Below are 25,726 nucleotides of genomic sequence, written 5' to 3' on the forward strand. Positions count from 1 at the left end.
TGCCGTGGAGAACCGGTGCCGTGGCTGGACACGTGCCCTCCCGCCAGGCGCTCCCAGCTCCCCTCGCCGTTCTCATCGTCGGCCTGCACCCCCACTCTGCACAACCTCTCCTCTGTCCCACCTCATCACGGGCTTCTAGAATTACAGGGCAGAAGAGCCTTTTAGGGTCACTTCCTCCAGTCACCCCATTTCTGAGCAGAAAAGTGAGTCCTGTGGGGGTAGCTCTGTGTGCATCTCATTTCCCAAGCGCCCCTGCAGCTTTTGTCCCAAGAGCATTTTCCCCTTCCCTTTCCGGTGTTGAGCGTGTTGTGTTTTTTGCCATCCTCATCTGAGCAGATCAGAATGATTTGTAAACAACCTGCCTGTTATTATCTCCACTTCCCATGGCATAATTGCAGCTAAGGAGCAAGACACCAGGGCTAAGCCATGAGTCAAGGGGCAGAGCCAGGAGAGGAGCCCTCGTCCGCCCTTTAACTTCTGGTCTTCTCCAGCCTGGTTCTGGAATGACCCAGGAATCCTCTGTTATGCATGATTGGGGCCATTCCAATTGGGAGTGGAGCCTTGGCTGTCGGATAGCTTGAGGTTTTCCTTCCATATGGAACTCGAGTCTGTAAGTAAATAAAATATAGATAGAAAGAAAAGAAAAGAAAATTCATAAGTATCTGATTATCTCCGCCTCTGGGATGGGAGAGGGGTCTCCAGCTTTGTCCAGAGGTGAGAACTTCATCCATAAATTACTGGCGTCCCTTCCTCCAACCCTCTGATCAACCATGCCCCTCCCTTTCAAACAGTATCTTCATTTTTCCTTTTTTTATTATCTTTATTGACTGTCCGTCGGTGGCATTACATCCTACCCCCATTTATTTATTTCTATTTTTTTATGAAGCCAGAGGCTTTTCTTTTGTTTTGCTTTCCTTGTCTTAATTTTTGTTTTTGTGTTTCAGAAATGACAGGGCTGTGCCGAGGAGTTATTTGGGAGGGGTAGTCGGGACCGTGTTTATCATTTGGGGGCAGTGTGTTCACATAACCCTTTCTGACTATCTGGGAAGCAAGCAAAGGAAGGAGCGGGGACTTGGGGGGCCGGCAGGCAGATCCCCGCTTGAATTCTGTCTACACAGAGTGCTTTTGGACACAATTTAAACTCTCTCAGTCTCCTTGCCTTAGAAATGGGAATAATAATAGTACCTCAAAGAGTTATCATGAGGATGCAAATAAGAAGATGCAGATAAAACACAGCGGCCAGTGCCTAGCACATAGCGAGTGCCACCCTTCCCCTTTTATTCTGTTTTCAAGTCTGCAAGCCAGGTGCAGACAGATGTGCTGAAAAAGTCGGGGTGCCTCACTCCCCCAAGTGTGTTCTGGAAGACGCTAGCCCTAAGAAATGTCCCATGAAAAACAGTCATCGGGCTTTGCCAAAAGGTGTGTGCCTTAGACTCTTCTGGAAATCTACAGTGTGCTTTAGGACACTCAGGATTCTGAGAAGCCCTGCTATAAAGAGAGCTGACTGGTCTCTTTAATCCAATGTCGCCTTACTCATGCGACCAGAGAACCTTTTCAGTCAGGTCACTCAGATGTCCAGGGAGTGTTTTCCTTCTATAACAGAAAGAACCATAGTGGATAGGCCACCTTTTCACACAGCTGCGTAGTTGCCAAACAGCTGCGTTGTTCATTCATTAGCCTTTCTGTCCTGCAAACACGCTGGGCTGCAGCCTGTCCTGGACCTTTGCACATGCGCCTGCCTCTGCCTGGAGCTCCCTCTGCCCCTGACGTTTGTGTGGCTGATCCCTTCATTTCATCCAGGTCTTAGTGCAGATGTTCCCTCCTTGTAGAGGCTTCCCCTGACCCTTCCATACATAGGGTCCTGCCTTCCCAACCTAATAGTCACCCTCTATAAATTCACCTTGTTTGGAGGCCCTTACTGTAAGCCTCACTATCTGAAATGGGCTTGTGTATTACACTTCTTTGGCACATGTCCTCCCTCCTCAAATACACAAGTGACAGGAATCTGACCGGTCCCCTTCATTGCTATATCCCCAAAGTTTTGAACGGTGTCTGGTATGCAGCAAGGCCCCCAGGCAAAGTCTGCTGAATAGGCTAATGAGTGGCTGCATGTCACCCTATTGATAATCTTGAGAGATAAATCATTTTATTACCTACACTTTACAGATGAGGAAACTGAAGCTCAGGGTGTTTTATAACTATGTGAGGTCAAACAACCAACAAATGGCAGAGCTAGGACTGGAGCCCAGATTTGCTCGGATTTGCTCAGCTCTGTGCTTTTTCCATTCTAGGAACTCAAGTTTTTCAATTTATCTTTTTCCTATGAAGAAGAGCAGTAATGTGCACAGAATCAGGGTGAGGGTGGGGGGGCGGCGCTGTTCTTACTTCGTTGGCCCCAGAGCCCAGAGCCCAGAGAAGCCCAGATCCCTTGTCTTTCGAAAGGGCTTGCAGAGTCCGCTGGGTTACCATCAGATGGGAGCCCGGGGGTGCCCTGGAAGTGCAGAGCGAGAACAGCCAGTCTGCAAGGACAGGTCAGAAGACCAGCTGGGAAGCTGGTAGCTTACAGAGTAAATCTACTTAAATTGGAACCATGTGGCTGTTCCCCCAGCACTTACACAATGTGAACAGATGCATTGTTTGGTGTCAGAGCCTTGTGCTGACGCCACAGTGACAGTCTCTTCGTGGTCTCCGTGTGGCAATGTGGCATGATGCCAAGGCTGTCAAGGAGCAGGGAGGAGGGCAGAGAATAAGAAGATCTCAGTAAGTGTCACTTAATCTGCTCGCCCTGCGCTTCAGAGGGGGGTTGTGTAGAGTGCGCAGCCCACATCTCTGTGGGGTCTGAGAGCTAAATCAAATGCTATCCTTTTCTGGGTATTTCAAAAAGTGAATTTGGTCGAATAGCAACAACAAAAAAGTGAATCTGCTTGTGATGTGTTTTGGAGGTTTTTAGCTCCTATCTTCTGTCACCCCGCACCTCTGAGCAGGGCACGGAGCACAGGAGTGAGTAGCCATGCTCACTGTAAAACCCTCAGCAGTATCTCCTGAAACTGGGAAATTCCCAAGGAAAACATTGGGAATTCTTCTTACGCTGGTTTGACTACCAATTGCCTCCCCCGCTCACCCCACTCCCACCCCTGCACTCCTCCTAGAAGAAAACAAGAAAATGAGAGCCTCGAGGCTCTGGATACAGATCTAGCTATCTGTACCTATTGGATGCTTGGCAGGAGTTGAGTAGACAGAGTCACAGAGGCAAAAGTAAAAGAAAAATGCCCCCCAGAAGCTTCCAGTGTTAGGAATCAACACCTCGACCTCCGTAAAATTGCAAGACACTGCCACCATTTGTTTCTCGCTAGTTAGGAGCCGTCTACTACATGCAAGGCATTTTTATGGACGATGAGAAGTATACCAAGGTGAGACGGGCAGTATCTCTACCCTCAGGGAAGTTCTAGTCCAGGTGTGGGAGAGAGGTTAACCACAAGGACTATGGAGCCACACATCTGGGTGGGAACTTAAGTAACTTAATCTCACTGGTCCCCGATTTTTCCAACTGTAAAATGAATAACACTTAGCTCATAGGGTTGTTGTGAGGATGGAGTGAGCTCATGTATATAAGCAATCAATGAATCGTCGTGAATGTTACTGAGTGTTGGCGTAACTATAACATACAAGGGGAAAAGATCCCCAAGCATAAGGATGTCATGTTGTTTCCATTCACATCCCTGGGGACTAGCACACCTTCCAGCACTGGTGGGCACCCAGGATCTGTGCTTTGAGTGCGTGAAGTGAGACGCACCAGCATTAGAGAAAGGAGGTCAGAATGTCTATGGCGGGAGCTCACCTAGGGACAAAGGGAAAGTGTCCTGTAGAAATGTACACGCACCCGGGGACTTGAAGAATAGGTAGAATTCAAATTGGCAGGAAGATTGGAGCAGCAGCTGCAGCAATACGCAAGACATGCTTTCTGTACAGCCTTACTAACAATTCATAAATCACCTTACAGTTTATTAAAGACTTCTACATTCGACACCTCAGTCGAGTCTGTGGGTTGGCCGAATTTGACACTACCCAAGCTCAGAGAGGTGATGTACCTTGCTCAAAGTTACGCAGCTTCTAGGTAAGCTCTTCCAGAGCCTAGATTCGTTAAGAACATTAGCTACCGTTCATGGAGTGCCTTTATAATTAAGTGCCAGGAATTCTGCTCTGTGCTTTTTTCTGAATCCCATCTGATTTAGTTCTCACGATCACCCCCAGAAGTGAATACCATTATAAAATATAAAGAGGCTTCATTCTACTTGGCGCCTGGCAGATAAGAAACACAGTGAATGCTTGCTGTAATCATGATGACCCCCGCCTCACAGATGGAAACACTGAGGCTCTGCAAGGTTTGAAGCATTGTAACATACGAAGCTTTCAGGTGCCCAGATTCGAACCGTGGGTCACAACTTGTGCTCTTAATGATAAACTCTGACCATGGCTTCCAGAGTTTTCCTCCCCCAAGCCAGCTCCTCTTCTTTCCCTCGTGTCCTCTTCCTCTCCTCCATCTTGGCCTCCTGAGATTTGGAAGAGGGAGGCCATCGGCCTCTACCGTTCGGCGGGATTGCAGGGGCCCTACAAGGAAGCACCATCTTACCCTCTCGTTTCTTCCCTCTCCAGCTGTGTGCACTTCGCATGTGAGGCCACTGACTGCCCGGAGCTGGCTGTGGAGAACGCTTCTCTCAACTGCTCCAGCAGCGATCGCTCCCACGGTGCCCAGTGCACCGTGAGCTGCCGGACGGGCTACGTGCTGCAGATACAGCGAGACGACGAGCTGATAAAGAGCCAGGTGTGTGCAGACGCTGGGCTCAGAGCCCCAGCTGCTGAACATGTTCCCTACTGTTTCTCCAGCCCTTAAAATAGTGCTGCCACATAATAGATACTCAATAAATATGCGTCGATTGAACGAATCAATCCTCCATCTAGAATTTCTATGGTAATGGTTTCTAGGCATAGTAGTGTTCAACTCCACGTGAATCAGAGTCTGTGTCGCTTGCCAGTCAGCATTTTGAATGTAACCTTTACGGTCAGAACTTCTCTACAATTGAATGGGCTGTTTTAGAAAGAGGTAAGCCTTCTGTCATTGAGGTGTTCATTCATTCATTTAAATGAATGCATCTCAAAACATCTGTCCACTGGGAACCACGGGCTATACTGGATGCTAGAGGGGGAAAAAAGTCACTGAGATAAACCTAGCTCTCAAGGAGCTTAGCGACTCGTGATGGAGGAGCAGACAGTGAGCGAGTAATGACCACATGGAGTGATAAGCTCTATGGAGGGAAGTGTAGGGTGTTGTGAAAACACAGGATGATTCAAGGGAAGTACCCTGGAAGAAACGACATGAAAACAGAATTGGATGGCCAGGCAAAGGGGTGTGTGTTGGGGAGCGGGAAGAAAGCTGTGCTCTGGGCACGGGCAGGAATAGTGCGTGGACGCCCATTGGTGAGAAAAAGCATGCCACAGACAGATTTCTTTTTCCAAACTCACCTAAGCAGTGAGGCTGGAGGGGCAAGCATGTCCGCTGGTGGGAGGCCCTGTTAGTTTGGTCAGGAAGTTTGAGGTTTATCTTTTGGGCAACAGGGAGCTGTTGAAGGAAGTGGCATGGGCTGATCATGGTTGACAAAGGTCCTTTTGGCTGCCCACTTCAGTGTGGCTCGGAGACTGGCAGTAATAATGGCAGCAGGGAGAGCCCTCAGGAAGTCATCGGAAGAGGTCAGGGAAGAGGGACGTGTCCCGGCTGAGGGGAGTGGCAGTGAGTGGATTTGACATGTGGCAGAATGTTGCTTCAGCTAGATGTTGCTGTGGGGTCCTAGGTGGGCGTGGGCAGTGGGTAAGGTGTCAGTGAAGCCCTGAGACTTGAGGATTCAGAGCTCTGTCACTGGATGTGGCCTTTCCCAGGGCCGTGACAGCACACTTCGCCTTCATGCTGTAAACACACAGGACATGCTCCTTGTTTCTGGGAACACCTATTTGTTCAGACCTTCTGGAAGCTCTCGATTGCTTGTCTTAGACACCTACTTCCGTGTGTCAGACATGGCAGGACTGAACTCCTGCGGAAACAATTAGGCTGTTTTGGCAGAGAGGGATCTGCATTCCCTTTGATGTGTGCTTAAGAGGGGAAAAATGTCCTTTGCTTTTAAAATCCCAGATCAACATTTGGCATCCCTAATCCCCTGAGATTTGGCGGCTTCCTCCTTGAATGGAAGCCCCCGGGCAGCCAGTGACTTGGCTCTGTAGCATGACCTCGCCCTTCTACCCTAGCAGCCCTGCCACCTTCTAGTTTGGTTCAGATCTCTGCCGCCCCTTTGTCCGTTTCCAGTCTCATTCCTTCTTCACATCTACCTCTCTCCACTATTAAACCATAACATTTCAGAGTAGGGAGTGGTTCCTAGAACAATCCTTGGATTCAGTGCCAATGGGAGAACCCAGATAAGGAAAGGGACTTGCCCATGGTCTCACAGCACAGAGGACAAACATCCGGGTCTCTGAGATTCCAGGGCAATGCCCACTCTCTACAGTAAGTTCCCTGTAACCTCCTCCAGAACCAAGAAAAGATACAAAGATCTATAGCCAGTGTCCCACGTTGTGCCATGTTTCAAAGGCTATTTCATGGAGGAAACATCACGCCCCAGAGGACTCTGGGTCTCAAGGTTCTCATCAATACAATGGAAACGATGACCTGGAGACTCTACAGATATCAGTTAAGAGAACAGCCTTTGGGTTCGATTCCTACTTCTCCTCATTCCAGCTGTGTAACTGGGAGATCATCACTTATTGTCTCTGAGCCTCAGTTTCTGCATCTGTAAAATGGGAACTGAAATACCTAATTATTACAGTTGTTGGGGCCATTGAAAGTGAGCTAAAGTTAAACATGAAGCATTGGTCTCCTGGTGCCCAGACAAGACTCTGAGCTGTAGCCTGGGGGATACAGTCTGCCACAACTCACTGTGCCCACCTCTTCCTTCTAGACGGGACCCAGGGTCACAGTGACCTGCACTGAGGGCAAGTGGAACAAGCAGGTGGCATGTGAGCCTGTGGACTGTGGCGTCCCAGACCAGCATCATGTCTACGCCGCCTCCTTCTCCTGTCCTGAGGGCACCACCTTTGGCAGCAAATGCTCTTTCCAGTGTCGTCACCCGGCGCAGTTGAAAGGTATGGAGGCCCTTTGACTCGGCTTGCCCCGTGCCCCCCGCCCCGCCCCCGCTTCCTCGGTGGTTAAGTTCAGAGGCTGCTTTCAGGCTCTCCATCCAGGTCTCAAACACCCAGCGTTGGGTGGATTTTATCTGGGCTCCTGATTTCTTTCCACCAGTTATACTAATGAAAACTCTCCTGCTGGGCAGCTAAGGAAAAAAGCGGTGTGGACAAGTATGACAATGAGCAATGGAATCACCTCCAAGATCGTGTAGATTTTGCTAAATGAAAAGAGAGAGAAAGGAAGGGAGGGAAGAGAGGAGGAAGAAAGGGAGGAAAAGAAGATTAAAAGAAAATAACATTTGGAACTGATGTGACTAATTCATTGACTATGGTTAGGGCCCAGTAAGCCTAAAAGGTATTATTATTCCCATTATCACAGAGTAGGAATTGTCCAAGGCCACCTTATAAGTGGTGGGATTCATACTGGAGCCAGGTTTAGTCTTTTTCCATAGCCAAATGCTACTCTTTAAGAAAAGCTAGCTGGGGAACGAGGAGCCGGTACCGGTAGTAAGCCTGTGCTAGCATCTCCTGGGCTGGGCACTCAGAGTATTAGAATGTGAATAAGACGTGATCTGTGAAGCTAACACAGAGGCTGCATTTTGGAAATGAGTGAGGGGCTGGCCTGGGTGTCCTAGAATGTCAGGACTAGAAGGGCTCTTTCCAACTGATTATTGGAAAGATGGTGAAATTGGGGTCCAGTGAGAGGAAGGAATTTGTACAAAATCACAGCGCAAGTTAACAATGTTATCAGGATAAACGCTCTTGACTTCTGAGAGAGTATTGGATTTGACATTATACCCATTTCTCAGAGGTGCCAGGACCCTTTGCTTGGTTCATCAGAGGAAACATCATCCCTTTATCAGATACCCAGAGTGATATCTCACTCAAGCACGGATGCCATTTGGGGCTCCATCATTCGCAGAGTGCACAATAGTGGACTTCTGTCAGGTGTGGAGGTTTTGGAGGGAGGCTTGTAAATTCATTCAAGCTTAGAGGTAATATTATGTATTCATGAGTCTGAGGCATTTGATGGTCAGAAAGGGTCAACAGTTCCCCCAGATTTTCAAGGGGATACATAACTTCAAAAGATTCCTGGACTTGAATCTCTACAAAGTATTGGTTGTACTTTTAACATTGCTGTCAGCAAACCCAGGACCCGCACAGAGTGAGACTCGATAAACCTATTGACTAAATAACTGGATGAATTGATGACAGTAACATCACAAGAAATATTTCTTTTACAAAATGAATGAAAGTCAAAATAATCTCACTAAACTGCCCCAAAAGAAAAGCAGAAATAACTTGGGGGATGCATCCCTTAGCTTCCCTCATTTTTAACCTAAGATGATTTGAATTTTAAAAAAAGCTGTAGACAGTTCATCTGAGCTACTATAAAGATTTGATCTGAAGACACCAGTGGAAATTGTAAACTCTTCCATTTTTTAGGCTATCTGAGCCCTTCACTTGGTCCCATTTGCCCAGAGGTTTGTGTATTAACAACTCCAGACCAGGAACTCACACTTCTCCTCTCAATCAGAGGCTTTTGGGAGAGGGAGGTATATCAAGTAGCACTGATTATTACAACCTTCATTGTGGCTCATAATAATTCTTAATCAAAGTGATTCAGACCCTTCTGCCATTGCTTCTCTGCAGACCATAGTAGTGTGTGTGTGTGTGTGTGTGTGTGTGTGTGTGAGAGAGAGAGAGAGAGTGTGCGCGTGCGCGCACGAAGGTGATCTTGCTGTGGAGGGGAGGCCCCAGGAAGACCATCATTTTGATGGTTGTTGATCTCAACTTGCTCTTCCCTTAAGAATACAGAGAAGGATCTCCCTAGCGGCCACACTGACCTGCTAGGACCCACTGGCACTTTATGCACCTTGGTTTCTAGCATTGACTGGTGTTCAGATTCCAGGTCTGATGCCTCTGCTTGGATCTGCTGGCAGCAAGCACCGGCGAAGGTCCTGTTACCTTTCTTTTGAGCTTATTAATGCCTCCCTTCTCAAGCCATGACATGAAGAACTGATCAAAACAATTTTCCCCCCATTATTTTGTTTGCTTCCCTTTCCTTCCTTCCCTTGTTTTTCCTTTCCTTGCGATACAGTTTAAAGCAAAGCGAGCACTAGCTTTAGAATCAGAAGGACCAGGATTCTGCCCCTGGCTCTGCTCCAACTGTTTGATCTTAGGTGAGCAGTTTCACATCTCTAAGCCTCATTACCCTCATTTGTAAAATAAGCTTAGGAGTGCCCATTGAAGGGTCAGATTGAACAGTGAAAGAGATGGCATGTGTAAAATGCCAGAGCCAGAGAACGTGCTTGGTAAATACACATCTTCTCCAAGAGGCCTTGTGAGAACTTGTGCAGTGGCTGCTCTCCCAGCCCCTGACCTGTTTGTCCCATGGAGGCCTTCGTCCTGGGAGCTGTGCAGACATGCTCCAGCCTCCTCGTTCCTTCCAGGACCTGGAGGTTAGTGTCATTGGATGAGCAGCCACCACCCAAGACAAGTGGTCGAGTGTAGACCCTGGGAACCTGGTATGACACAGGTAGCACCACACACCCACTTGCTCTTTATATTCCAAGTGCATTTTCCTTGACTCTGACTTAAATTCCAAGCCCTCTTCAAGATGTATGTAAAATATCCCGAGAATTCATGGCCTTGGAATCACTTCTGCCAGGGTCCTTTATCAAATGAACACTATAGGCCTACAAAAATGCATGAGAAAAAAAATATATATTCTCAAGTTAAAAAAAAAAAAAGCTTCAAAATCAAAATCATAAATGTTTAATGGAATGGCTAAAACTGCAATATTACTTATATCACCTCAACTCAACCATGCTAGATGCACTTGATGTCGACTAGAGTGGGGTTTCTAAAGCGAGCATGCTGTCATCCTGCAAAGATCTTTTTTAAAAGCCTGCTTTCTACTCTGGCTCTTGTTGTCTTTTCTATTTCCACTTTGCCTCTCTAACCTCAGATTTAAAACTCAGTCTTTTCACTAGTTTCTGTAAGATACTCAATGCCACCAAGCACCGTCTGATTTTTTAGACTTTACTGAAGATAGGGACATGAGCTGAGAGGACCGGAAATGGCCTCATCCTACAGTTCCCAGCAATTAACCTTCTTGCTTGGACTCAGCTCTTTTCTTCGCCCCTTACCTTGTCCCTTCAGAACCATGCCACGACCTCTTTAGGAATTCTAAGCTTCTCTCTCCCCTGTCAGGCAGTGACCCTCCCATCTTTCTCAGAAGCAGACAGCCAGAAGGATTCAGCTTTATCCCATGGGTCTTTCCAGGCATCTTCCCACAAACAGGGTCACCCCCTAAAAGGAATTTTCATACAAGTCCTAGAAGAGTTGTTTCATCTTATCACTCTAAGTGGTTTGCAGACAGCAGGGTCAAGGATGTCACTGGGTCCAAACCACTATTCTGCTCTTTATCCTTCTGCCTCTCTTCCACTGTAACTTCTATCTGTTTCTTACCAAGAGCACTGAAACCGAATGTCTTCCCAAGTCCACCAGTGCCAACCTTTGGCCGACGCAGCCCCCTGAATGATTGTTGTTATCATTCCACTCCAGTTAGCTTCATTGTTGTTTTCTCAAAACAATACAGTGGCCAATATGTAGCCTTTCACATCCCAAAATGTTGGATCTGGACAAGAACTCAAAGACAGCTTTGGTTTAGGGCCAGAGAGGTGAGTTGACTTGTTCAAGGTCACAGGCAGATACATAATATGTCATGCACATAACAAATGGATATTGAGGGCCTCCTATGTGTTTGGCACTAGGCTATGTTCTAGTAATAAAAGAACGCATAGGATGCAGTCCTTGACATTAGGATGTGGGCAATGCCAACACCAGGTACAAGGTACTAAGAAAACCAGACCATAGGTCTCCTGGCATTTCCCTTTTTGTATTCTGCTCTAGGTTAATTTCAGTCTTAAAGACAATCCCAAAGAGAATTGGTCTTCTGGTTAATCTTTTCAATTAAATAATACAAATAGGCACATCTCTTTTGACAGTGTGTTTAGTCATTCTAATATTCATTAGAGATTGAAGTTTCCTCAGGCACATTTGGAGAGGGGCTGAGCAAGACTTATTTTCAAAAGATGAACAAAGGTCAGCTTCGCCTAACCCTTTGGGACCCAGCCTATGATACCAACACTCTTCCCCTCAGCAGGAAACCCCAGGCTCAGAAATGCCGTCACTAGGTATCCTGAGTCATGTTCCCCTAGGAAACACAGGTAGGGGAGTGAGAAAGGGAGGCATGGAAGTAACAGATGCATCTAAGTTCTCTTCGAAAGCCAACTGCCTATGTGGAGCACCAAAGCTCAGTCCCTCTGAAGAACAGGGGAGAATATTCCTCAGAGTTATTGCAACTCTGGAAACAGGCACGATAATCCACCAACCCCATCACTGGTTGAGTGCTAGTTCCGGGGGCACTGACATCACAGGACTGTGAGCTTGCCTTGCATGCAAGTGGAGCATGCATCTACGACCAGAAGAAAGGGCCTCCGACAGGGTTGCAGGGGCAGTAAGCATCCTTCAGAGTATAGAGGTCAGTGCCAAGGGGATGCAGGCAAGGCGTGCACGGCATGTGTCATACCCTACTTTCTTCAAAGCCACGTGGTGGATGCACAGTAGTGGCTACCGCTGAGGCATGGAAGTACTGATTCTGTGTAGTTCAGTGTCTGTGTCTCCTGGATTTTGTTTGTTGTGGGGCGGGGGCATGTCCATGGTCCTGAATCATTAGTTCCTGCTTTAGCATGGTTCTTCTTTTGACTGGGGTACAGGGCTAACTCCTATTTACCCTCTCCCAGAATTTACATTTCCAGTTGCATTTTCTCTCTTGATTAACATTTTGCAATTTTTATGTTATCTCGCCACAAAAGAACTGTGACTTTCACTACAAAATTTACAATTTGCATAGCTGATATGATATACTCTTAAGAGTCCCAACTCTTTATCCATAGATATTTTATCTTCCTTGGAGATTAAAAAAAATTTAGAGAGGGTATTCTCCCCATACCTTTTATAACTCCCCTTCCTCACTAAGCCTTTGCTATGCTTGGGCACCCCAAAACACTACCCCCATCACAAAGGCAATCCAAAAAGCAGTTTGTAGTCTCTGATGTTCTGGAAGCCACTGCTTTTATGGAAGCCAAATGAATCATCCTTCCACACCCTTGATTGCTTTTACTCGATGTAGAAATATCTGTAGTTTGTTTTGCAGTATCACAGTTTATCAACATGAAATCCTCTGTGGGGTGGACAGACACTCAATTGTCCCGTGCTCACCCGATGAATCACATTGACAGAAGGAGAAAGAAGACAGTGAATGGGGGTGGGAGAAGCGGAGGAGCCTACGTAAAATTGCACAGTGCTCTGTCTTCTTTTCCCTGCCATATTTCTCTCCACGGTACTTACCACCTTCTAGCACACGAAATATTTTACTTCTTGCTATAATTTATTGTGTTCCTCCCCATCCCATTAAAATGTAAGTTCCAAGAGGTCAGGGTTTGAGGTTTGGTTGGTTGGTTGGTTCGTTTGCTTGCTTGTTTGTTGTTGTTTTTTAATTTTGTCCAGTGCTTTGTCCCAACATAGAAAAGAGCAGCTGGCACATAGTAAGCACTAAATAGGTGCTCGCTGAATAAATGAAGGCTTCTGTGCAACTCACACCATCCTTTTAGATCTACTAATGAAGTCAAAAGGTTAGGGAGAAGGGAGAAAAAGAGGAAGGATGGACAGGAAGAAGGCAAGAGGGAGTGGAGCAAATAAAGAATTTGACAGCACTTTTCTGGATACTTTTCATAAATGTTGTTTCATTTTATCTCGCCACTGTGAAAGGCAAGAGCAATTGTTTTCTCTCCGTAGATAGGAGAGTCGGAGTTTGACTCAGCACGGCTAACAAGGACTCTGCTGAGTTTATATAGCCAACTTCTCATTAAAAAAAATAAATAAATAACCATCTTTGTAGTTACACAAAATCGGTTTTAAACTTCAGTTTTGTCTTTTACAAACTATGAGAACTTGGGCAAGTCACTTCACTCTCTGAGTCTCTATTTCCAAATACGAAGAATCCCACTACGAGCTCTGCTGTGAGAATACAGGAGATTGCACATCAGAAGCACTCAGGACGTAGTAAATGTCAGTTTTGTCCTTATCACTCCACCCCACCAACCTGAAATCAGACCTTCCAGCCCCCAAACCCCAGAGCCTCCCACACCCACGTACTTCCAGCCCTGGCTGTCAACACCATTCAGTAATAACCAGGAAGGAGAGAGTTTGATTGAGAAACTCGAGTTTTAGGTCCATTTCTAATTGTCTTGAGGAGGTTTGGGGCAGGCGGTGTCGATAATATATGACCTGGCAGTGAAAAGCCTAACTCTCCGCGTTTCGCTTTTATTTGCAACGGTCCCCATCAGGCCAGCTTCCCGAAGGCAGTCAGCACGTCTGTCAGAGCTGGCACGGGCTACGGGGGAAGTGCTGCTCTCTCAGCTGCTTTGGCAAAGCTTCACTCACTGGGGCCTGAAAAGGAAGTCAGGCCTTCAGATACCACAGTGCTGTCACTTCCAGGCATGAGGGGAGCTAGGATAAATACAGGGATGCAGGGCTCAGGGAGGAGCGGCAGCCTGAGGTCACAAAGCACACGGGTATCAAAGCTTTGAATAGGGTCCGATAGGAGCTTACACTTTCAGTTATTCGAAGGCAAGTACTTTCGTGTGTGGGCTCAGGTGTCTACCTGGCAGAGCAAGGAGGATGGATGGAAGGAGTGCAATGCTCTCTTTTCTATGACGTATAAGAGGCTCAGAAGCAGAGGTCAGGAGCCTTGAATTTGAATTCACACTGTACATGGGGGATAAGTCACTTCCCAAGCTGGATCTCCTCTTCTCCACGGCCGCTCTCTTATTGTCTCTAGGTTCCTCAGTGGTAAGTGGAAGTGTCTGGAATTACGTGTGGAAGATGCTCTGGTTCTTGGCTTAAGTTCAGGCAGCTTGCTTGGCTCTCAGAGTCCCTCTGCCCCCGTCCCTGTCTGCTAACCCTTCCTATCCATGTCCTCCAGGCAACAACAGCGTCCTGACCTGCATGGAGGATGGGCTGTGGTCCTTCCCGGAGGCCCTGTGCGAGCTCATGTGCCTGGCTCCGCCCCCAGTGCCCAATGCAGACCTCCAGACCGCCCGGTGCCGAGAGAACAAGCACAAGGTGGGCTCTTTCTGCAAGTACAAGTGCAAACCTGGATACCATGTGCCCAGCTCCTCTCGGAAGTCGAAGAAGTAAGTGGGGCTGCAGACATACACTCACGGGTTCTGGGCGGCAGGAGAGCCAGGTATGGCTGTCTGATTAGAACAAAGCGCTCATGTCTTTGCCAAAGGCAATAAACACCATCCATCCCATTCTGTCCTATGAGAATCTAGAAGGGCATTATTAATAACTGCCTACTGGCTCTGTGACCTCAGGCAAGTGACTTCATTTCTCCGGGCCTCTATTTTTCAACAATAAGATGAAGTTGGCAGTAAGTTACCACACAGGAATGTTATGAAGAATAGATGAGGATATGTATGTAAAGTGCTTGCAAGGTGCCCGGCACATAGTAATTGTTCAATAAACGGCGGACCTTCCTGTTGCCAGAGTGCCAGCACCCATCAGGGCACCCTAGCAGGAAGAGGGAGGACCAGGACTAGCAGGGCTTGGATTTTATTCCAGTCCACATGTAACTAACTATAAGAAAGTCTGGAACTCTTGCTTGCCCCTGTCGAAGGAGTTCCATGAATGGGTTTTCCTTAATCCCTATGCATGCCCATCACCCAACAGGGCCGGCGGGGAATCCAGAAAGGGAAATGGAAATGGGAGGCCGGGCGACTCCAGAGAAGCTTGGGTGTTTTAGTTTAGGGCCCAGGTCTAGCCACTGGGACCTTGAGATATCTCTTCTTTTATCTCTTCCTTGAAGACGGGCCTTCAAGACTCAGTGTACGCAAGATGGCAGCTGGCAGGCGGGAGCCTGTGTTCCTGTGACTTGTGATCCACCTCCACCGAAGTTCCATGGGCTCTACCAGTGCACTAATGCCTTCCAGTTCAACAGCGAGTGTAGGATCAAGTGTGAAGACAGCGATGCCACCCAGGTAAGACTCCTTGACCTTGAGATCAATACTTTTGTCCCTCTCCTTTCCACTTATCAAAGACCAGCCTATATGTTAAGAACTACTTCCTCCAAGAGACTCTCTACGAATGCTAGAATTGGCTAATGGCGACATCACCAATGCCGAATTTAAGAAACTGCATTCTAATGACCTTCTCTGTAATCTCTCTGAGCCTCGTTTTCCTGCTCATAACACCATATTTTAGTCGTTTAGGGATTCTTAGCTTTGAAAAATTTTAATGTTGGAACCCTTATGAAGCAAATCGTATATGGAATCCCAGTGTATGAACTCGATCAAAGTTAGGTTACTCTGATAGGCGTGACCGAGGTTGTTTGCCCAGCTTTCTCCCACCATCACACTATATTGGTCCTTGAAGTATGTAAGATCGCAAGACTACCACTATCTTAAGACATAAGTTGGATCCTCAAGCATAAATAGAAAGGGTGTCATATTTAGACTAGAGGTACAATTTTGAGAATACGATGGAAAAAAAGGAGAAGAAGAAGATGGCAGGAATTAAATTTTATCTTAATCCACATATATGTGAGAGAAGGCCCAATACTCCTGCTTACCCTTTCTGGAGTTACGTGAATGAATTTTCCTTAATCCTCACACATCTCCCCTTCCTTAAAAAGATATGTGGGGAATTGAAAAAGGAAAGAGAGATGAGAAGCCAGCTGGCTCCAGAGAAGACCAAAGTTAATAAGGAGCTCCACCTTGACAGACCCGAGCAGTTAGGGCTTGCTGCTCCAAGCTGCACGTCTCACGAGTGTGCAAGGATCTTCATCCAGGTGTGGCCAGAGTTTAGCCAGCTGGGCCCCAGTGCAGGTCTCACCCTCAGCCAGTCCTTACTGGTCGTTATTAGTGTCTACCAAATACCAGGTACCAGCACACCACCACCCTCACCTCCTCTCACCCCTGCTTCCCACATCCAAACAACTAGCAAGTTCTACCCATGCTCCTTCTGAGACACCTCCTGAAGCTGTTCTTCTCTGCCTCTAATGCCACCAGTCCAACTCAGGCCACCAGCATCTCTTTCCTGTGCCGCCACACAGCTTCCTGATCTCCCTGCTTCTACATCCTTGCATCTCTCCAGTGTAGTGTCTACATTTCAGCCAGACTGGTTTGCTTAGAGCATAAATCAGATCATGACATTTTCCCGGCTTACGGCCCTTGTGAACTAGCGACTTGCCTCTCAGGACAAAATCTCAAGTCCTCTGGGTGGCATTCAAGACCTCGCCTCATTACCAGCAAGATGGCTGTCTCCTCTGCCTTCTCTATTAAAGGGGTCCTCGCACCTTTTCCAGCTGCGTCACTCCTAACCATCCTTCACAGTTCAGCTCAGGCACACCTTCCTCCACGAACCTTTTCATGATGTTCCTTCCATTGTTGGGCTCAGTGTCCCTCCTCAGGAGACCCCTTCTGAGCATCGGACACTGTGCTCCATAATGCCCGCTATACCCCTCCCCCAGCCTGTGACCACACCTTTCATCTTCCCTGTGATTTCAGCACTTGGGACAGTGCCAGGCACCAAGTAAGGGCTCAGGAAACGACAGGGCCTGAGAAAGAGCTGCAGTGAGCAACCAGACCAATATCCTCATTTTCTAGTTCAGAAAACTAAGATTCAGAGAAGTCACTCAACCACCAAAGGTGACGGCTGATGTCGGCTGAGTCAAAATCAGAACCCAGGTCCCCCCAACTGTGGACAGACCGAATCCAATAGGTACTACCTGAAAATCCTTGACAGTGTACACTCATGGATGTCTGTGTACCCGAGTCATTCCCATCCTTGCCTGCCAGGGAAGCAGAAGCCGGTGCTGGAACAAGCAAAGGCCAGAGATTACCACGGCCTCATGCAGGCCGATCAACTTCCCTCTCACTCCCTTACATAAAACTGTTGCTAACAGTTACCCCGACTACTGAGCCAAATAATATTCTGGCCGTGGTCATGTTATCAAACTGAAACCCAGTCTGCCTGGGGCTTGCCAAGTACCTTTCATGGCCAGTTTGTATTTAAAGGAGAGGAAAATGTAAATTTATCAAGCGACTCGAGCAGTTCTGTTTGGCAGCCGGCGGAGAGGCTAGACGCAAAGGAGCAGGGTATTGCTTGTCGGCTCAAAGAATGAAGGAATGCGTGCCAAATGGGCTCCTGATACAATTGACGTTGCTAGTTTGTACTGCAAATGAATTTCCTCTACCCTCAGACCAGGGGACTGAGAGCCAAATCTAGTATTCACCTCAGATCCCCTCTTGCTGCCTGTAAACACGACAGAAACGTACGGCCCAGAGCGTCTTGAATCAAACAGCTTGTATGGAGCGGGAATTCTTTGCTTTCCAAACAAGTTCCAGATCCTGGCAGAGAGGACAGGGGCTATTGTAGGGGAGATTCACATTCTCTCTCTCACTGCCACTAAAAGCAAATTAACAAATAAAAACCTCCACTTTATTCATTCCTTGGGAGCCAGTATGATGCTGGATCTGGTGTCTGAGTTCGAATCCTGGCTCTACCATTTACTAGCTGGAGGACTTGGGAAAATTATTTAACTCTTTAAGTGTCAGTTTCCTCATAAATAAAGTGGGGCGGGTGGTAATCATACCACCTACCTCATAGTTTGTGAGGATTAAACGCGGTAACAGAAGTACGGTATGTCTGTGAGCAGCCCTGGAATTGTGCAGTACACAACCTGTGCCACCACAAGTTTGGCAGCCCTGGGGATGGCACAAATAAACTAGCCTGCTTTCAAGGTCACTTCTAGTGGAGAATAATCTCTGATGTTCCATGTGGGCTCCTGCCGAACCTGAACACAAAGACGATGACTTGAAAGTCAGCCCCACAAAGTCAGAGAAGGGGGCATCATCATGCATGAGGCCAGGATGCGGGGATGGGAGACTGGTATGAACCACAGGGAAGCCCGATCTGTAGAATATATAGACTCTCTAGATAGCACTGCCCAGTGGAACTTTATGCTGCGTTCCGTATCTGTGCCGTGCAGTGTGGTGGCCACTAGCCACATGTGGCTGTGAAGCACTTGTCACATGGCTAGAGTGACTGAGCGACTAAATATGACATTTTATATACGTTTAAATAGCTCAAATTTAAATGTAAACAGCCACGCTTGTAAAGTACCTACCATATTGAACCGTTCAGCTCCAGAATTTATAGTAGTAGTATGGTAAACGAAGACAGAGGACCTTAATAATAGTTCTTATTCTTTAATTTTTAAGTGTTTCCTGGATGCCAGACTGCAAACTTTCTCTTATTTTGACAACTCACAATAAACCTTTGAAAAAGAAACAATATGCCCATTTTACAGATGAGGAAAGAAGGCTTGGGAGGCTAAGTGCTTGCCCACGAGTTGGTAGGTAGTGTTGACTGCACAGCTCTGCTCTGCCCACTGCCTCCAGACATTGTCAGGGCAAGCTGGTGGCAAAGGGCAGAGGTTCCATCCCAGGCCACTGGAGAAAACCGCTAATTATCTCAGCGTTCATCCAGCTCAGATACTCCTGCGCTGTCTGAGGTGATAACTCAGGCTCAAATCTGTGTGAGAAGCATGGTGGGGCCTCTGTGATTAAGAGGGTGGGCCATCTCAGGATGGGGACAGGGTCTGTGGGAGATGCATACACAGAGTCTACAGGAGCAAGAAAGCGGGGCCAGGGGGGCGAGAGTGGAATCAATAGGGCACCCAGTTTATTACACGATCACCGAGGTGCCTGTAAAAGTGTTTCTGCCACTAATGATGGGCAGTGGGCCCTGCCTTCATGGGTTCTGCTCTGGACACAGCGTGTGCAATGCCTCCACAAGCAGGGGCCGCTTCCAGCTTTAGCATTGTCAAGTGCTTGCCCATGTACCCAGAGCTTCCCAGAGTAAGTCAGAAACGTCACAGACCCATGTGAAGTTTGTGGTGTGCAGAATCTCAGAGATTCCCCCACTAATTTTATAGATGGCGCCACTGAAGCCCAGAGAGGGGAAGGGACTTACTCCAAGTCACACAGCAAGTTACCAGCAGAGTCAGATCTTAAAGTGTCAGATCCCCTAACCAATTCATCACATAAGCCACATTTTCTGCACATTCTTACTCCTGGGTTTACATGTCAATCCTGTACTTAATTTAGAGGAAACAAACATAGATGAGGGCACCAGCTTGGAACAGAAGCAAATAATTAATCACAGCTGCAATTTATTGAGCATTTACTACATGCCAATCTCTGGACTAAATGCATTATACAGACTACTTCATTGAAGCCCCACAGCATCTGCCATCACCATCCCATTTTGCAGGTGAGAAAGCTATGGTTCAGGGAGGTAAAATGGTTTGCCTAATGTCATACTGAGGCTCCTGCTGCCTCTGGAGCTTAAGTATTCATATCCAGCGCTGCACTTCTCGGTCCTGCCTTGCCCTGCTGCTGCCACATTTCTCACTGCCATTATTTTGTTTATTTTCATTTCTACTAAGTAGAAGAAGTCATCTCCTCTCTCCTCCTTGTTCCTTCCTGTCACAGTAAAGTCACACAGGCTTACAGTCAAGAGATCTGGCTCCAGCACTGGCAGCCTGCATGACTGGGCATATTACTTCCACGTTCTGGCTGCTATAAATTCTAAAATGTGGGTGACAGTTTAGTTGATTGATTGTGAAGTTCTCTTAGACACAGACTAGTTAAGAACCTTAGCTACTTAGAACTCCTAATGTGTGTGTTAAGCTCTAAATGCTTCACGTAGACTAACTCGATCCTCATAATGACTCAGACACCATGCCCATTTAACAGTTGAGGAAATTGAGGCATAGACAAGCGAAGGAACACAGATAGGATGTTGTAGAAATGGGGTTTGAACCCAGACAGCTTGGTTTAAGTCCATACTCTTAACTGTTACACTAGCATCATTTCAAGACTTAATTTTTCACTTTCTAGCTGAGCCTAAGTTTCCAAATCTGCAAAAGGGACATATTTTCTACTTGACTACATTCTTGAAAGGATTTTGAGATGTGCAGAACATACTTAGCACCCAATAATATTTGATCATACAATTATTATAAGCCTTCAGCTCTTTGTGGACCTGTCTAGCCAAAGGGACTTCAAAAGAGCACGGCATGCTTTTTCTGCAGATAGATGCACAGGCACAGGGAGGCAGAATGCTCAGCCTTCTTGTGAGAGATTTTACCTTCGTGTGCAGAATTGTGCATTCAGAGCCAAATATACCAGTGGGCTCCCTGCCAGTGGGCTCTGGCCTCCCCAGATTGCATGTTAAATGTCAGGTCTTCTGTTGTCCAACCAGACTCAACATCAAGGGTCTACTCTGAGGATCTGCACTCAGTGGTAGGAAAGCCCTGACTATACCGAGATCTAGTCCTAAGAGAGGATTTGGAAATCCAGAGAGGCTCCAGAAGGTCAGCTGTGCAGCAAAGGCGTGGAGGTGGGAAGCAAGAGAAGCATGCAGGAGAGACAAGGCGACCTAGAGACCAGATGGAAGGACACGCACACAGCAGGAGATGGGGCTAGACGTGTCGTCTGGGTTCCCTTGTGGAAACCCTGGACTTCCAGCCTATGAGCATGCCTTATTTGGAAGACTAAGACATCTTAGCGGAAGCGGTCTTTTTAAAAGAAGATTTAGTCAGCAGCAGAAAGTGCCAGATGCACTGGGCAGGAGGGAGAGAGACTGGAGGCAGCGAGACCAGTGCCTTTATGCTCCCACCTTTTATGGTGGAGCCTTCCCAGTTTGAAATTCCCCGAGCAGATTCCAGCTAGTTCTAATACATTCTCGGCTGCAAAGCAAGCTCCCCAGCCAGCTCTGGCCCACGTAGTGCTGAGGTCTGCAGCCCTTCAGGGGCTGCAGGCCAAATGCATCATAGGCTCAGGCCAAGGCTACAGGAAATTGGGGTCAATTTCCCACTCCCTTGAGAGCCCAGCAGAATCATGGGGCCTGGGGCCTGGGGCTCTGGGAGGGAGAGTCGGGGTTCTCTGAAGCCACATGATGCTGCTTAAAAATTTCCCTGAGCTCACACAGACTCTCTTGGGGTGGACTCTACAAGTCATCCCACAGCTGCATACTCGGGATGGGCCACCCTTCTCTCATGGCCACTGCAATCGAACCCTCCTCGTGCTGGCCTAGGAGAGGCTCAGAGAGGGGCCCCCTTTTCTTTTCTAAATCCTGTCTCCTTGCAGCTGTTTTCTCAGACAGGGGAGCTTCAGCCTGCATCAGCCCTTTCAAAGAGTTTATTCATTTCCTCATGCATGCGCTCATTCATTTATTCCCTCATTCACTCATTTCTTTATCTACTCACTTATTCATTTATGTCCACATCCATGCATTCATTTATCTTCTTGTTTATTAAACAAATTCATTCCAAAACTCTCTACCTATTTATCTGATCTTTTGTTAAACAACCTGTTCTTGAATGAATAAAAATATCTATTGAGTAGTGAATGGGCTGAGCTGTCAGGACCTATTCAACATTGTGGGAGGCCCTGAGAACGTGGATATGAGCAGGGCTCCATCCTGGGTCTTGAGGAGCTTGTCATCTAGATGGGACAGATGATAAACGAAGAGGCCAGGCGTGTCAGAGACCTGAAGGTAGTACGCTCTGCAGAACTGGGATGGCGTTAGGACAGGATGGCTTGTGCCAGATAATGTATTTGGGCAAGAAGGCGAAGGGGAGGGAACAGCAGACAGGAGGAACAGTGCGCGCAGAACGTGGTACTTGAAACAGCTGATGGGGCATGCAAGAATGTGGGCAATTTCAACTCAAGTTCAAGGTTGGTGGAGGTGCCGTAGGGAGCAACAAGCAGGAGAATTAGACAGAGTTAAGGCTGGGGAGCCTACGGGGACCAGACACAGGAGCTTAAATGGAAGCTGAGGGGCGTGGGAGCCATGGCACAGACTGTCGCACTGGTGGAGCACGGTCAGCTCCTCTGACCTCAGTTTCTCTCCTTATCATAAGCTTGAAAGAGGGAGAGAGTATACAACTTGTTTTCAGATAGATGGACCCCCTGTGCAGAAACTATGCATGGTTTTCTATTTCTGAGGGGTAGAGTCCCGACGTAAGCTGACGTTTAAGGCCCCACACCTTATCGGCCTTACTAGCTCATCCTCCCCCATCTTCTCCCTTGAGTCACAAGATAAGAACCACACAGTGTGTGGGAGGGGGGAGGGTGGAAATCTGCTGCTCACTACACTTTTTCGCATTTGCACATGCACTTCGGCCTTCCATAAATGTGCTTCCATCCTCGTTATATGCATCCTTGAAAACTCTTCAATCTATCGCCTCTAAGAGGCCTTCCCTGTTTGCCTCTCATTACCGGGGACTCCCATGAACTCACAGCACTGTCACCAAGCACAGTCATACGGACATGGCTGGCTGCTCACATGAGTCTTTCCGCCTGGCTCACTGAAGCAGATACTGGCTCGCTTTACTTTTAGACCCCACAAGAGTGGGCACGGGTGAGCACTGGGAAATGGCCCTTGAATTCAGGGGCAGTTCTGAAATTTCTACAGAGCTGGACCTTCCGTTAGAACCTTAGACATTGAAAGGGGGCTCTGAAAATGGACTGTGTCTGCAAGCTGCATTTCTCTACCGCTTTGCAAAAGATTCGAGGAACTTGGTATTTCCTATTTTAAAGAACTGGAAGGAGGGCACAGATGCTGGAACAGAAAGAATGGAATGGGATGAACCGAACGGAATAGAACGGAGTGATGCCGAAGGAAGGAAGGGAAGGGAAAGGAGAGGAAGTAAATGCCCCAGAAGAGAAAACTGCTCAGCTGGGCCGAGGTGGCTGAGCTCGCATATGGCAGAGCCCTGACATGGGTCACTTTCTCACTGGCTGGGAGGAAGCAAGCTTTGGGGTGTACCTGCCTCCTAACGAGCAGCTCCAGGACCCCTGCTCTTACTCACTGTACGAGTTGTGGTACACTTGGGTCCCTACCTTCTTAAATCAAAAGTTTAAAAAACAACCAACGAAACAAATTCCTCTGATTGAAATCTCTGAAATAACACTAATCTAGGACTTAGGAAGCCTGGGAGTTAGGCTCACAGAGAAGCTTTGGGCCAGTTTCTTCCCACGCTGAGGCCTCCCTCTGTCTCCCCACCTGTAAAATGGAGATATTAAAAATGTCTCTATTTTGGGTGATTGGGTTTCCACCATTGTTAAGAAATTTTAGAGAACACTTTCGGATCTCTGAGGAGATGAGAAATGGTTTCTTTTTTATTTTGAAAAGTTTATTGAGGGTCGGGGGGTCTCTCTTGGTCCTGACTGTGTTTCTGTGGTGTTCAGGGACGTGGGAGCAATGTCATCCACTGCCGGAAAGATGGCACCTGGAGTGGCTCCTTCCACATCTGCCAGGAGATGCAAGGCCAGTGCTCGGCCCCGAACCAGCTCAACAGCAACCTCAAACTGCAGTGCCCTGAAGGCTATACCATAGGTACGGTGGGTGCCCTGGGTGAGCCACGGGAGGGGCAGGGCCTTCTGGGAGCTCAGACTGGTGCTTGACTGGGTAGTTGGGCACCTGTACCGTGTGAGGCCCTTTGTGAGGTGCTGGGGAAAACAGAGATGAATGAGACCAGACCCCGTCCTCCCAGAGACAGGAAAGGGCACAAATGTGAGAGAGGCCGTGGTAGGGGAGTGCACATAGTCACCCTGGAGTACAGAAGAGCTGATCGGTGCCTCTGGGGACACAGAAGGCTCTCAGAGGAAAGGACACTTAAACAGGGATTAGAAAGAGCTTGTTGGGCAAGAAATGACTTTCCAGACAAAAGGAACCATGTGGCAGGGGGAAGGAGATACGATAGCACACATCATATTTAGGAAAGCAGTAGTGGTTTGTGTGGCTGCCTTTAATATTAATCTTAAAATTTGCATGATACTAATCACTCATGAGTACCTACTATGGGTCAGGGCCCACATCAAGCACTTTAGAACATCATATCTTATCCTCTCAAGTACCTTTAACAGATGAGAACATTGAGACTCAAAGCATTAGCAGAACCTGCCCCAAGTCTGCAATCTGTCCTACTCCAGAGCCTGAGTCCTTCCTATGGTGTCCCAGTCACCTCCAAAATGATGATAAATAGCAGTTTCAAAATGCTGTTTGTGTGGTGAAAGGCCAGTTCGCAAAGCGCTCACAGTGAGGTGAGACCTGGGTTCGATGCCGGGCATTTGCGTGGTTGAAACCAGGCGTCTGGACAGATGCATTCGTCTCAGGCTGAGGCTTTCTGGGGAACTGGGTACACGCTGTGACGACCTCAATTGAGGACAGTGATGCTAACCTTTTGGACTGATTCCCTAATTGACCATGATGAAAAGCCCAGGGAATTGAATGTCCCTTCTCATGGCCAGTGTGATTTATGAGACAATCACCAGGGCTGTCTGGAGCAGAAGGTTATCTGGACACATGCTCACTCCCAGTCACTCGGAGCCAACACATTCTGCACCCAGCAAAACAAGAGTTGCCGCTTCATGTCCAGAAGCCGGGCCTGTGGTTGGACATTGAGGTGGGCGGGGCCCGACCTCCCCCTTTTGAAGATGGACACACATAGCCTCAGAGTGCAGCAGTTCATCACCTGAACTTAGAGTCAGAGTCTGTGCTCCTCTCTGCACTTAGTCCGCAGGACTTGCTCCTGCAGGGGTCAGAACACACCGAGGCACGTGGTGGCCCATTCTGATGATGTAGGAGGTGCTTTCAGACCCTACAGAACCACCAGTCCAAGGACCTTGACAGGAAATTTGCAGAGAGTGGGGATCTCATAGGACCTGCCAGTACGGACGTTCTAGAAGGGAGCGTAGTAACATTGAGTAGCATTAGCAGAACCTGCCCCAAGTCCGTCATCCCTCCTACTCCACAGCCTACTCCTGGTATTTCCCAGGGGATGCTTTTCTCCATCATTGCTGATGGGTGTGTATGGCTCTAGATACATCTGTGGTATGGTCCCCACTCCCAACTCAAGATATGCAAGCGAATGAATATTCAGTCATACTCATGACTGGCAGTCATGAGCACCCCTGGAAGAAAAATACTGATTAAATTATTTCTATTAAAAAAAAACAACTATAAAAACAGACTTTCTTCATGTCTATATCCACTGACACATTCAAATATATTCACACGTGCCTATACACAAGTACTAATGCTTAATGACGAAACAGACCCAAACACACGCATCATTCAGTAAACTCATGCCTAACATGTACACAACAGCCAAATGCCACACGAGTACATCACTCAAACACATAGCTTCACATAGCACGCACACAAATGTGACACATAAGTACACATACATCACAGGCACAACCACATCTTATGCCCTCAAACATATCAAACTCTCAGAAAGATGCACAAGAGGCAAAGAGCTCACACACACGTACGCATGGACATCGCGTGG

The 25,726-nt window shown here is 47.6% G+C and overlaps 1 protein-coding gene across 1 annotated transcript in view; it reads left to right on the forward strand.

Moving 5' to 3' along the window:
- PAPPA (pappalysin 1) overlaps nucleotides 1-25,726 on the forward strand; it is a 191,787-nt gene that overhangs the window by 131,729 nt on the left and 34,332 nt on the right. The window contains exons 13-17 of the mRNA XM_023531045.1: nucleotides 4,654-4,822; nucleotides 7,002-7,185; nucleotides 14,282-14,492; nucleotides 15,167-15,338; nucleotides 23,622-23,769. Of these exons, the coding sequence (XP_023386813.1) occupies nucleotides 4,654-4,822; nucleotides 7,002-7,185; nucleotides 14,282-14,492; nucleotides 15,167-15,338; nucleotides 23,622-23,769 (884 nt within the window). The remainder of the gene's footprint in view (nucleotides 1-4,653; nucleotides 4,823-7,001; nucleotides 7,186-14,281; nucleotides 14,493-15,166; nucleotides 15,339-23,621; nucleotides 23,770-25,726) is intronic.

The sequence above is a fragment of the Pteropus vampyrus genome, unplaced genomic scaffold (genome assembly GCF_000151845.1).
Source record: "Pteropus vampyrus isolate Shadow unplaced genomic scaffold, Pvam_2.0 Scaffold61, whole genome shotgun sequence".
Taxonomy (NCBI): domain Eukaryota; kingdom Metazoa; phylum Chordata; class Mammalia; order Chiroptera; family Pteropodidae; genus Pteropus; species Pteropus vampyrus.